Source organism: Microtus ochrogaster, chromosome 8 (assembly GCF_000317375.1).
Source record: "Microtus ochrogaster isolate Prairie Vole_2 chromosome 8, MicOch1.0, whole genome shotgun sequence".
Lineage (NCBI taxonomy): Eukaryota > Metazoa > Chordata > Mammalia > Rodentia > Cricetidae > Microtus > Microtus ochrogaster.
The window spans coordinates 88,178,063-88,190,102 of record NC_022015.1 but is presented as its reverse complement, the minus strand read 5'-3'; the positions used below and the strand labels follow the sequence as shown (position 1 = coordinate 88,190,102).

Genomic DNA, 12,040 nt, shown 5'->3' with positions numbered 1-12,040 from the left:
CATCTCTCCAGCCCCCCTTTTTATCTTTTCTAATCTTGGCCATATTCCATGTTGAACTATGTGACCTTAGATTTCCATGCTTTGTGTAAAATGAGATTGGCAGTATGGTAGGTTCTTAGTAAATTGTGATGTGTCTTATAAAGTTGCTGTGAATACTGAGAAATCTTAGAAGAAATACAAGCTTAGATGCCTTTCTATTATTCTGCCATCCATCAACATATAATTTGTCTCTTGATGTGTTTCTGTTTAAATCCACTTTACTCAACAGTACTGATTTGAAATAGTGAATCCATGGCCAGCAGTTTTGGTAACTGATGATTGAACAAAGTTTGTCTTTTTTTTTTTTTTTTTAAAGATAAATTTTTTATGTATACAACTTTCTGCCTCCATGTATACCCACACGCCGGAGGAGGGCGCCAGATCTTATTACAGATGATTTGGAGCCACCATGTGGTTACTGGGAATTGAACTCAACCTCTGGAAGAGCAAACAGTGCTCTTAACCACTGAACCATCTCTCCAGCCCCCCAAAGTTTGTCTTAACACATGCATTTCCTCTTAAATTTGAGACAGTACTTCAGCCTATTCTTGTGGTCATTTGAATAGTAGAGTAAAAAAAAAAATCACAGTACTAAATAAGCAGACCTTTAAAAGGACATTTTTTATAGTTAAAAAAGCTGATTCTATGAGTCAGAGTGCTACAAACCTGAGCTGGTATTACATATGTCAGAAGACAACTTAATTTTCTTTCTGAACTGAGTAATTACAAAATTGCCACAAGTATTAATTTGAGATTATAAATATTTATTTGCAAGTGGGCTGGGTGTGATGACACACACTTTAATCTCAACCCTCTGGTGGCAGAGGCAGGAGGATCTCTGTGAAAATAAGGCCAGCATGGTCTCCATGGTAAGTTCTAGGACAGCCAGGGCTACATAGAGCGACCCTGTCTTTGGAACAGAAAATTCAAGAATCTGACAATAGTTAGGATTGACTTAATTATGGCAAGGATTAATTAAGCAAGTTAATATAAGTGGGATTTAAGTCTGTAGCTTGTTACTCACTTACTGATACGAAAGTAAGGTACAGTAGTGATGAGCTTTGTAGCTATAATGCACCAGTGAGACGAAACTCCAGGCAGAATCAAAGCATTTACCCTTGTTTGTAACTGGATGGTGGGGTAAATGTCACAGGACAGGAATAGAAATAGGAAAGAGTCATTGATAGAATATTACAGAGTATAAATTCATAATTGGGGTAGTTATTCCCAGGAAACTCTGAAGTTTTCTGCTTAACTGAGTACTTTGTAATACAATTAGAACAGATTTTTATGCTGGCAATGTACACAACAAGAAATATTTGATAATCTGTTATTTTATGAAACATTACATCGAGACTGTTTAAACTTCCTATAGATACATAATTTAGAAAAATTGCTAATGACCAGCCATATATGGCACACATGGATTTAGTTTTAATTTTCTTTTTTTTAAATATATATTATGTATACAATATTCTGTCTGTGTGTATGCCTGCCACCATGTGGTTGCTGAGAATTGAACTCAGGACCTTTGGAAGAGCAGTCGATGCTTTTACCCTCTGAGCCATCTCTCCAGCCCCCTAGTTTTAATTTTCTTACTGGAATAGAGTATCTTCAATTTGCTTAGGATGATGAATTAATGCTAAGATACCTTCATAAAGGCCAAGGATGAGCTCAGTTGATATCGACAACTTGCTTAGCATGCATAAGGTCTTATTAAATCCCCAGCACCACACAAACATACAATTGCTAATCTGTTAAAAATAAAATTTCTTCTTTTTATAAAATAGGTGGATGGAGAGAGAAAGAAAAGGCTAGAGAAGAGAGTTGGGGTCCACCACGAGAATCAAGACCATCAGAAGAACGTGAATGGGACAGAGACAAAGAGAGGGATAGAGACAGTCAAGATCGAGAGGAGAACGACAAGGACCCTGAACGAGAAAGGGACAGAGAGAGAGATGGAGACCGGGAGGATCGCTTCAGAAGACCCAGGTTGGAATTACCCTACTTGTAGTTCTCTTACACTTTGCTATGCTCTCCAAATCATTTTTGATAAGTAATACCATTTAGATAAACAGAGCATCTAGAAAGTAAACAAAAATGGGGCTGTGGGGGGAAGCGTAACTCTTATTGGCTGCCTGCAGGTTGTTCAGCAGGTAAATGGGCCAGTCTGGGTGTCTACTACTCCTGTTTATTAGAACAATGAATTATCTTAATTGTCTTTAAATTATCCTTTCTTGTTGGTTTTTGAGAAGATGAAGTGTTAATGTGTAGCTTAGGATGACCTGAATTCCAGTTTTTATCCAGCACTCATATGCTGAGATTTATAGTCTGTTGACAACACGCCCAGTTTTTATTAGCAGTAAAAGTTCCAGCAAATCTGGTGGGGAAAGTTCTCTGTATTTTGTCCAGCATGGCAGGCAGCTCTAGGAGTATGGGTTGTGCTGTTGTAGGTGAAGTGGTCTAGGTGCCTTAGATACCAGATTGAGATTGAGGTGTTGAGTTTAAACCTCAGAATAATAAACTAGATTTGGTGTGTTATGTTTGTCCATGTTGTCCCCTCTCACCCCACCCCCGCACCACACATACTTGTTTTTGTTTTTTTGAGGCAGGGTTTCTCTGTGAAGCCCTGGCTACCCTGGGTCTCATTCTGTAGGTCAGGCTGGCCTCAAACTTGTATGCACCACCACCCATGAGACTGGTGTGTTGAAATTACCCAGGTATTCTACCAAGAGCTGAACTTGTTACTTTTAATGGCTACAGGGATGAAGGTGGCTGGAGAAGAGGACCAGCAGAAGAATCTTCAAGCTGGCGAGATTCAAGTCGCCGTGATGATAGAGACCGGGATGACCGTCGTCGGGAAAGAGATGATCGTCGTGATCTGAGAGACCTGAGAGAAAGAAGGGATTTAAGAGATGATAGAGACCGGAGAGGACCTCCCCTCAGATCAGAGCGAGAAGAAGGTAGAGAGACATTTTGGGGGTCGGAATGAACAGTTTTGTGGCATGATTTTGGGGCTTTATATAATTATCTTTGGGATTTATATGAACATTGAAAATAAGAGCAAATGTAGTGTACTTAGTTATCAGCTTCTGTATAAGGCAAGTGTACAATAGACTAAATGATAAGTAGCAGAAAGTGGTGAGATTGGAGAGAACAGTATTAATTGTATAAGGTCCTGGTGTATGAACACAGGTGTGTAAATGCAAAGACACTCTGGGGCTGGTGAGATGGCTAAGTGAGTGAAGCTCTTGTTTGGCAACTTGATGTCAGACCTGGGGACCTATATAGTAGAAAAAGAACTCACTCCCTGAAAGCTGTTATCTGTACTCACTCACATCCCTAACTGTAAACACCTAAAAAGTATTTTAAATTTTATCTATTTGTTTTTGGATTTTTTTTTTTTTTGAGGCAGTGTTGTGGCTGTGTGTAACCCTAGCTGTCCCAGAATCTGTAGTCCAGGTTGGCCTAGAATTCAGATCTGCCTGCCTCTGCCTTCCAAATGATGGCATTAAAGGTGAGCACTGCCACCACCACTTGGCAACAACAACAACAAATTTTAAGTATTTTTAGTTTAAGATGTCCGTTGTACTTCTGTGCTTTCCTTACATGGCTTTTAACAGTTTGCTCACTCATCGGGATCAGAAGAGTATTAAAACTATAACTTGAAATCTCACATTTTATGATTCATTTGCTAAAATTCAAGAGCCAAAAATTCTCTATTGGACATTTTTATTATGATAGTTTTTATCCTGTGTTCTACTGTTAAGATATTTCTATGGTCAAGGATTTCTGTTTACAATTTTTCAATTATGTCTACAAGTTCATATTTTAAAAGGTTTTGTCAGAAATGACAAAAATTAAAATGTGGACAAATAATTAAAATGACAACAAATAATTAAAAAGTGTGATTCTGAATTGTTGATTTTTCTCAATAGTTTAAGGTGGGCATTTCTTTTGCTTCACTTGTTTATTTTGAACCAATAAAATAGTTCAAATTTAGACTTTATTTATTTTTTTTACTTTTCTAGCAAGCTCTTGGAGACGAGCTGATGACAGGAAAGATGACCGGACTGAAGAACGGGATCTACCTCGTCGTGTTCCTCCCCCAGCTCTTTCAAGAGAGAGGGAGAGAGAACGAGAAGGTGAGAAAGAGAAAGCATCCTGGAGAGCTGAGAAAGACAGGGAATCCCTTCGTCGTACTAAGAATGAAACTGATGAAGATGGATGGACAACAGTACGATGCTAAGGCCCAGGACGATGGAGTCAAACTTGTGTCTTACCACATAGGTTTGATCACATTCAAGGATTATTATACTTGTGCTTCACCCGGTCTAAATTGAATTCTTTAATGTTGTCTCACCATAACACAAAAAGCATGAACTTGTATTAATCATATATAATAGATTGATCATGCACTGTATTCACAGGAGGTTGAAAAACCATGCCATTTTCTGGAATTTAAGGTGTTGCATTATTTCATCAATCATTTGTTTTAAAAAAAAAACCTAAAAAATAAAAATGAACCCTTCAGGTGTTAACACCTATATCTTGGTATACAATTGATCTTTTTGTTTTGTTTTGAAATACCAAATTAATTTGGAATAAGGTAAGGTTCTGTTAAAATATTTGAAAACCCTTTAAGCCAACAGATCGGACAGCTTTCCCATCATTAGTGGGGACATACTTTCTTGGGTATTTACTATTAACTACATTTAGGCTATAGCTTCTGATCGGTGCAGTATATATTACAAACACTGGTTGCAATGGGTTTTCTGTAGACTACTTGAGAGAGGTGAGTATAAGCATTTTGTAGTCATCATGGCACTGCTCAGGTGCAGATCAGGACAGGACAGCTTTGGGTTCCTAGAGCATTTGGTAAACTGTTTCTTTTTTTCTGTTGCCAAAAGAAAACTGCTTTCCCACTAATTCATGCCTTTCAAGCATTTTAAATATGACAATATTTATAAATGTGTGGTTTGGAGGAATTGTTTAAATTTTTTCCTAATTTCCTTTCTTCAGGATAGATTATTTCAACAAGTAATTTGTAGTGATGACTGTGTTGACTTCAATTTTGGAGTGTAGTAGCTGTGTTAAAGAGTAATAACCATTTGGTCTTATTGAAGCCAACACAGAACTTGCTGCTGTGTTTTTTCTTCAGTGATAAATAAAATACTTACATAATTGGTGTTAGTGTTAATTTGTTAATAGTGTTATAGTCCATGTATTCAGTTGAGGTTTTGTGAATTTATCAATGCTATTAAAATTTATCAGTGTTAGTAGCAATGAATAACCTAACAATAACACAAAGCAAATGGTAGCAGCTAGCAAGTTTGTGAAGCGTCCTTACCACAGAATCTGTTGGGAAAAGGAAAAACAAAAAAAGCAACAGTTGTAGGGGGTTTGTGTGACAAACTTTGAGTGGGGGTGGTCTTTATACATTATAAGGTAGTGGTTTAAAAGTTTGTTACAGCTGTCAGACCAGAAGAGGGAGAACTGATGCTCTTCTTACTGAATATGTGCTTTTTGTATGGTGCTTCCAAGGATTGGAATTTCAAACATGCAAAAGACCTGGAGATCAATGGTTATATTTGAGACAGTAACCTCCTATGTATGCATTTACTAGTGAGCCAGACACTACCGTGATGCCAGAGATAATCCCCAGCAAGTGGTTATTTTAATCAACTACATATAGGTGAATGCATATGGTGGGGGTAGCCTGCAGATCTATCTTTGCAGCTTAGCCGGGGTTCCAGACACTGTCTGCATTCTTGTTGTTTTGGGAGAGAACCCAGAGAACAGGGTAGGGGCAGAAATAGCTGATGCTTCTGTGGTCTAGCTCGTGGGATTCCACTATCACAGCGCTCTCTCCATACATTTAACAAATTAAAGGAAAGCTGATTAATCTCTAGGTGAGCCCTATGGCTTTTGGCAGTTGTAAACAATGGAACCTTACAGCTCCTGTAGCTGTTCTTGAAGGTGGTGAGGCCCCTCAGAAGATCTTTTATCATGCTTGCCCAGCCCATAGGGTACCAACCAGGAAGGGGTTTGAACCTATGTGTAGGTATAATCAATAACCACTAGTACCACATGACATGGAATCTCAGAACTTTGTTGGGGGAGGCAGAAGGATACTGAAATCTCCAGGTCAGCATTGGCTGGTGAGACGCAGTCTCAAAAACTGTACTTCCATCTGTTGTATTTTCCCCAAAGACATTTTGACTGTTAGAACTACAAGACACTGGAGGGAATGTTCATTTTGGCTGTTATAACAGAACTACAAGACACTGGAGGCGCTTAAGACAACAAAATTAATCTGAAATACATTTCTGATAGTTTTGAAATACATGGTTTTGGTTTAATATATCTGACAAAAGTTCTAATCAAAGCTATTTAACTTCTGAACAGGATCTTGTAGGAAAAATAAAGTACAAGGAAGTAAAAAGCCACTAGAATTAACAAGTTTGGACAGAAAGGCTAAAGCATAGCACAGTCTGTTGTGCTCCTGGAAAAGGGCTGTACCTTTTGTGGTTTAACCAGACACAGTGTGTTCTTAGAAGCCAACCTTGTCACAGTTTTGTATTAAGCTTTGTGTCTTAAGTTTCATTTACTTCTCTGTTATGGGGATTGATCCCAGGGTTTTGTGCATTCTAGGCAAGTGCTCTACCACTGAGTGTAAACATTTTTACAGAACCTTTATAAATTGTCATATCACATTCCAAGGATTACTTAGTCTCCCTCTGCCTCAGGAGCGCTAGGATTAAAGGCTCATACCTGGCTCCAAGGGTTTGGTGGTGGTGGTGGTGGGTCTATTTCCTCTCGAGCTCTAACATTAGAAAAACCAGTATTTTTTGTTTATATTGAAGACTTTGAATTAGCTGGTAAATTGGCTTAGTATAGGGTGGAGAACATGTATGGGATGTTCTTGTGTATAATGTTCTTTGTATAAGTACATGGAGGTCAAAGGTGCCTTCCTCAATCACATTCCACATTTTTTAAAAATATTATTTATTATGTATATAATAGTTTATCTGTGTGTATGCCGAAGGCCAGAAGAGGGCACCAGACCTTATTACCGATGGTTGTGAGCCACCATGTGGTTGCTGGGAATTGAACTCAGGACCTTTGGAAGAGCAGGCAATGCTCTTAACCACTGAGCCATCTCTCCAGCCCCCACATTCCACTTTTTTTTTTGTTCACACAAGGTGTTTCTTTGAATCTGAAGTTCTCCAAACCTGGAGCTAGCCTGCTTCCCCTGTGGTTAAGACCATAGCTTAAAAATCACCCAAAACTGCACATAAATGTGCACATATGTAAAGGTCAGCCTCAGAGGGATAGTCTTCATGAGCCCACCTAACATGAGATAGGGTTTTAGCAAGGCTGACCTCTGCGTCACCAGCACTGGGAGTATAAGCATATCACCATTCCCATATTTTTATGTGGGTGCTGGGGATAGAACTCAGCACTTTATTGGTAGCCATTTCCCCATTTGTTAGTCTAACAGATACTTAATGTGAGCACATTTTTTGGGGTCGCCTTAGTACCACCCACTGAACAGGAATGCATATCTCAACACCCCTGGTTTGGTAAGGTGTGTGCTCTTTGAAATTCAGGAGTTCCACCAAGGCATGTGTAGTGAATTTCAAAGAGCTGAATGACTTGATGTTGCCTTTGAGAATGCTCAGTTTTTGAAAAACAGACCGGTTAGGGGAAAGAATGTGAGTTTATGTTAACTTGAAAAACTTTGCCCCAAAACAAATGGTTTATTTTTTTAGCAAAAGAACAAGAAACTACATGCTTTGTTACTTAAGTTTAGGCCCAGGCCGAGTGGAATCTGCAGTTCTGTGGGGCTGCAACGGGTATAAAGGGTATTTTCTTCCTTGCTAAAAATGTCTTTCCACCAACCCCTTCTCCTTGTATATGATATGATGTACCCCAAGACCCCTACCCCCTTTTACCAAAAGGGTGCACAGCTATTCAGTATTTTTATATCACTCTGGTACATGGGAAGCCAGTTGTCAAAATTAAGTTTCATATGAAAGTCTACTCAGTACTTGTAGCTAATCTGACTACCGGAAGTTTTATATACTCTTGCCTGGTATTTTCAGATAGTGTTATGTCTGAGTTTATTTTAGTTCACCTTCCATCTTTGCCTCTTCTGTCTGGATGGCAGTTATATGCCATAGTCCAGCATTCAATGTGATGGATTTACTGGAAATAAGGGGTTAGGAACCTCGAGATCACGTTCTGGAAGCAGACCAGTAAAAGTGGAATCATAACCAGGGAGGTCATGATACTTGCATCCAACCCCAATTATTAGAGCCTTTAAATGGTGTTTATTTTGGCACACCTGTATATCTGAAGGCAGACAGCCCAGAGTACAACCTTCTGGATCTCAGGTTATTGCTTCATAGTTTACCATTTTCTATTTAGGAAGCCTGAAATGGAACAATCAAGGTGAGTTAAAACACTGTTCTTGGGTTTCCTCCTTTCTGATCTTAGCATCAGACATGATAAAGAATTGGACAGGTTGGGGAATGGTGCATAGAGGAAATGCTAAGTAGGAGTTACAGGGGAGATTAATGTATTCGTATACTGTCACTGTATAAATACACAAGTCTCTCAAACAGCACCATTTCCAAATATGAACATGATATGATTAGGACTTGGCACAGTTAATTTTAAGGGTAGGAAGGGCTACTTATTAATTCAGTAGAATATCTGATACATAAAAGGTTAAGAACGATTCTACCTGCTACAGATTGTGCCTTTAAACCTCCCAGTTAGGACAGAAACAAGCCACGATGAGGAACACCCTCTTAAATTAATACTGGGACGTGTACTGAATTGTTTTACCTGCAAATAGAGTAAGGACAAACTTAAAAAGTTAATAAATTGCATCAAACAATAAAATAGACGTTTGCCGACATTCCATAAAATGGTTAGTTTTACACACTAAAGTTCAGAGGCTATTAAAAAATACTCTAGACCTAATAAAGTGCCTCCATTCATGAAACGAAACATCCCAAATCAGAGACAATTTCATAATGATGCGCACCTAAAATAGGCCGACGTATACAGTAAGCAACTCCAGTCGCCACTTAAAGCCGGTGGCATACTCGTTCAGTCCTCACGGTTCTGGACGCGCGCTTTAGAAACTAAGAGACAAAATTCAAGATTTGAACGTCAGAGACCCGACCATTCCGCTGGAGACTGCTGCGCCCCGCCGGCTTCCGCAAAACGAAGACCACTTGGAAAGTTGAGTCACGGGAAAGGAGGCGCGACCATGACTTCAGGTGTCCACAGCCTGGCCCTAGCGCAGCTTCTTGCTGGGCAGGCTGTCCCTGGTGCTGCGCAGCGGCGGGCGGGCAGCAGGCGGTGGCACTTTGGAAAGCGGGCAATATTTGATGGTGTGTGCGTTGTCGCCGCTGGCACCGCACAAGGGGCACGTGTAGCGGCGCAGAACCGGGCAGAGCACTCGGCCGTCGGGGCCCTTGAGGATGTGTGTGGTGTAGAGCGCCACCGCCTCCTTGTTGTTCCGGCAGAACACACACACCTGCAGCTCTGGTTTCAGCAGACGTGCGGCGGCCGCCCCGGAGGCCGCGTGCAGACGAGGCTCGGCCGCCCACGCAGGGCCCGGCACCTCTTGCGGCGTCACCTCGGCCGTGGGGGCGGCGGAGGCGGCGGGTGCGCAGCTCAGCAGCACCGCGGCGGCGCGCCCTGCGAACGGGTTTAGCTCAGCGAAGCGCTCCTCCAGCAGCCCGGTCTCAGCAGTGCCAGCGCACAGCTCTAGCGCGCGCAGTTCCAGCGCGCCGCCCAGGTAGCGGTCCCGGGCCCCTGGCTCATCGCCATCGTCGTCCTCTTCGTCGTCGGGCGGCTCAAGCGTGGGCCCCGCCGCCAAGGGCCCGGACCTTTCGTGCGAGGAGCAGTGGGATGAGGAGGGCGGGGAGCTGCGGTCTCCAGCCCTGGTGATGAGCGTGGCGAGCCCCAGGTAGTCGTTCCAGGAGCTGAAGGGCTGCGGGTGCACCGGGCCCGGGGCGCTCATGTAGCGGGCGCTGGGCACGAGCGCCATAGGCGCGGGGGCGCGGGCGCGGCGGGGAGAGCGTGGCGCCCAAGGGAAAGCCTCCATGGGCCGGCAGCGGGCCGCGCGCCTCCTCGCCGCCGGCACAGGCCGGACGGAAGGGACGCAAGAGCCTGCCCACCGGCCTGCCTCGGGGTGGGGCAGCCTTGCCTCCTTTTATCGCTCCCGCTTCCCCCGGTGCCCCTCCTCTCTGTCTCGGCCCTGCCCCCTGCGATCCTCCGCCGGGGCCACGGCGCCCGCGCCCCCGGACGGAGGCGGAGCGGAGGCGGGTGCGCGCTCCTCTCCAGCCCCGCGCGCCTCCTGCGCCCAGCGCGCTGCGCCCACCTCTCCAGCTGCGGGGCGCCTGGCATCCTGCGAGGGGGCGGGTGAGGCGCCGCCTCGGGCCCTGGCTCTCAATGGCTGTCGACCTGACTCTGCGAGCGCCGCTCGGGATGCTGATTGGTGGTAGCCAGGGAGGAGGCGGGGGGCGGGTGTGTGTGTTGGGGTGGGTGGGGGGAGGCTTTGCAGAGAGGGCCGGGAGGGGCGGTGGCTGGGGCTAGCCTTCGCCCCAGTGTGGGGACTGCCACACTTGCTTTTCTCTCTGCGGGGTAGTGAGATGCCGTGGACTCAGATCGCGACCGAGCCACTGGGATACAAGTATCCACCTGCAGCGTTGGCTGGACCGGGGTTGGGGGTGGGGGGAGAGTTAAGGTCTGAGACCACCATTTCCCCTTGCCTTTCAACGTCATCAGCAAGAAAAGCTGTGAGAGGGAGAGCTAGGTGCCGTCTCCCATTAAAGCCCAACTAGAGACCCAGTGACTTCCGTTGGCACAACGCTTCGGAGCTCTTTCCACAGGGTGAATCCTCCCACAAACTTGGAGGCTCAGGGAGGAAGCTCACGGAAGTAAATGGTAGAGAATCATAGCAGGTTCAACAGGTGTTCAGAAACTGGGGGCAGTAAGATACTTAGATGGTATTGAGGAATGAGTCAGAAATTCTTTCTATGGGCCTGTTTGCTTGAAGCTCATCTTCTGGGGTCTTATATTGAAATCTAGAGTCTGTGCAACTTGAAAAACAGCGTATCCGATGCTTTGAAACGAGTAACTTTTTTTTTTTTTTTGGCAAAACCCTGGAGAATAAAGGACTCATTAGGAGGGAAAGAGGCAACTTAAAATGCAAACACCAACAACTTCAAAAAATAACTTGAAACTTCGAAAATGTGATGTGACCTAGGATGAGAGACAGAAAAACACCTTTGTTGGCTGGGCAGATAGGTAGGAGAGCTGGTTTTGTTTTTCCCACTTTGCACCATACAGTGTCCTTGGAAGCGAGGAGGTAGGATCCCTAATGCTATCAGCTTGCTTTAGGTGACAAGCCACAGTCACTTGACTTGCCGTGCCTAGCATGGGATGCTCGGAACTTGGTTCTGGCTTGGGTTAATGTTAGAATGAATGTGTGAATGGTGAAACAGATCAGCCATGAGAAGAATCTTTGGGATCATCTTTTCTTTATGGGTGACAAAAATGAGACCCCCAAGAAGAGATGGAGTTCCTGAAGGTCAAACAGTGACTATGTTACAGTCACAATTAGGACTCTGCCTCATTACTCCTGGCCAAGTGACCTCCCCAAATACCATGGCGCAGAAGATATTTCAGGCTAGGTTGGTGTTATCAGTGGGTAGCTGGAAAGAAATAAGTTGGAATGATGGATTTGTCTTTGCTTGAGGCCCTGCCTGCAAGGAGCTATACAAATCACACTGGAGGTACAGGATCAGGCCTGAAGCAAGAAAGGGACACCTGAGCTGGGCAGTGGTGGTGCATTCCTTTAATCTTAGTTCTTGGGAGGCAGAGCAGGCAGATTTCTGTGGGTCCGAGGCCAGTCTAGTCTACAAAGCGAGTTCCAGGACAGCCAGAGCTGTTACACAGGAAGAGAAACCTTGTC

The 12,040-nt window shown here is 43.8% G+C and overlaps 2 protein-coding genes across 2 annotated transcripts in view; one reads left to right on the top strand and one right to left on the bottom strand.

Annotated features, from left to right (window-relative positions):
* The window catches only part of Eif3a (eukaryotic translation initiation factor 3 subunit A), a 30,888-nt gene extending 25,661 nt beyond the window's left edge, over positions 1 to 5,227 (top strand). The window contains exons 20-22 of the mRNA XM_005352569.3: positions 1,830 to 2,031; positions 2,803 to 3,002; positions 4,071 to 5,227. Coding sequence (XP_005352626.1) covers positions 1,830 to 2,031; positions 2,803 to 3,002; positions 4,071 to 4,288 — 620 coding nt within the window. The 3' untranslated portion in view covers positions 4,289 to 5,227. The remainder of the gene's footprint in view (positions 1 to 1,829; positions 2,032 to 2,802; positions 3,003 to 4,070) is intronic.
* Positions 5,228 to 7,202: 1,975 nt separating this feature from the next.
* Positions 7,203 to 10,439, bottom strand: Nanos1 (nanos C2HC-type zinc finger 1). Its single transcript, XM_005352568.2, has one exon. It carries the CDS (start codon positions 10,166 to 10,168, stop codon positions 9,353 to 9,355), a length of 816 nt encoding a protein of 271 aa, XP_005352625.1. The 5' UTR covers positions 10,169 to 10,439; the 3' UTR covers positions 7,203 to 9,352.
* Between the last annotated feature and the right edge of the window lie 1,601 nt (positions 10,440 to 12,040).

Bases quoted from the DNA above. Each gene is read 5' to 3' on its own strand.
- Nanos1 (XM_005352568.2), bottom strand. From the start codon at position 10,168: ATGGAGGCTTTCCCTTGGGCGCCACGCTCTCCCCGCCGCGCCCGCGCC.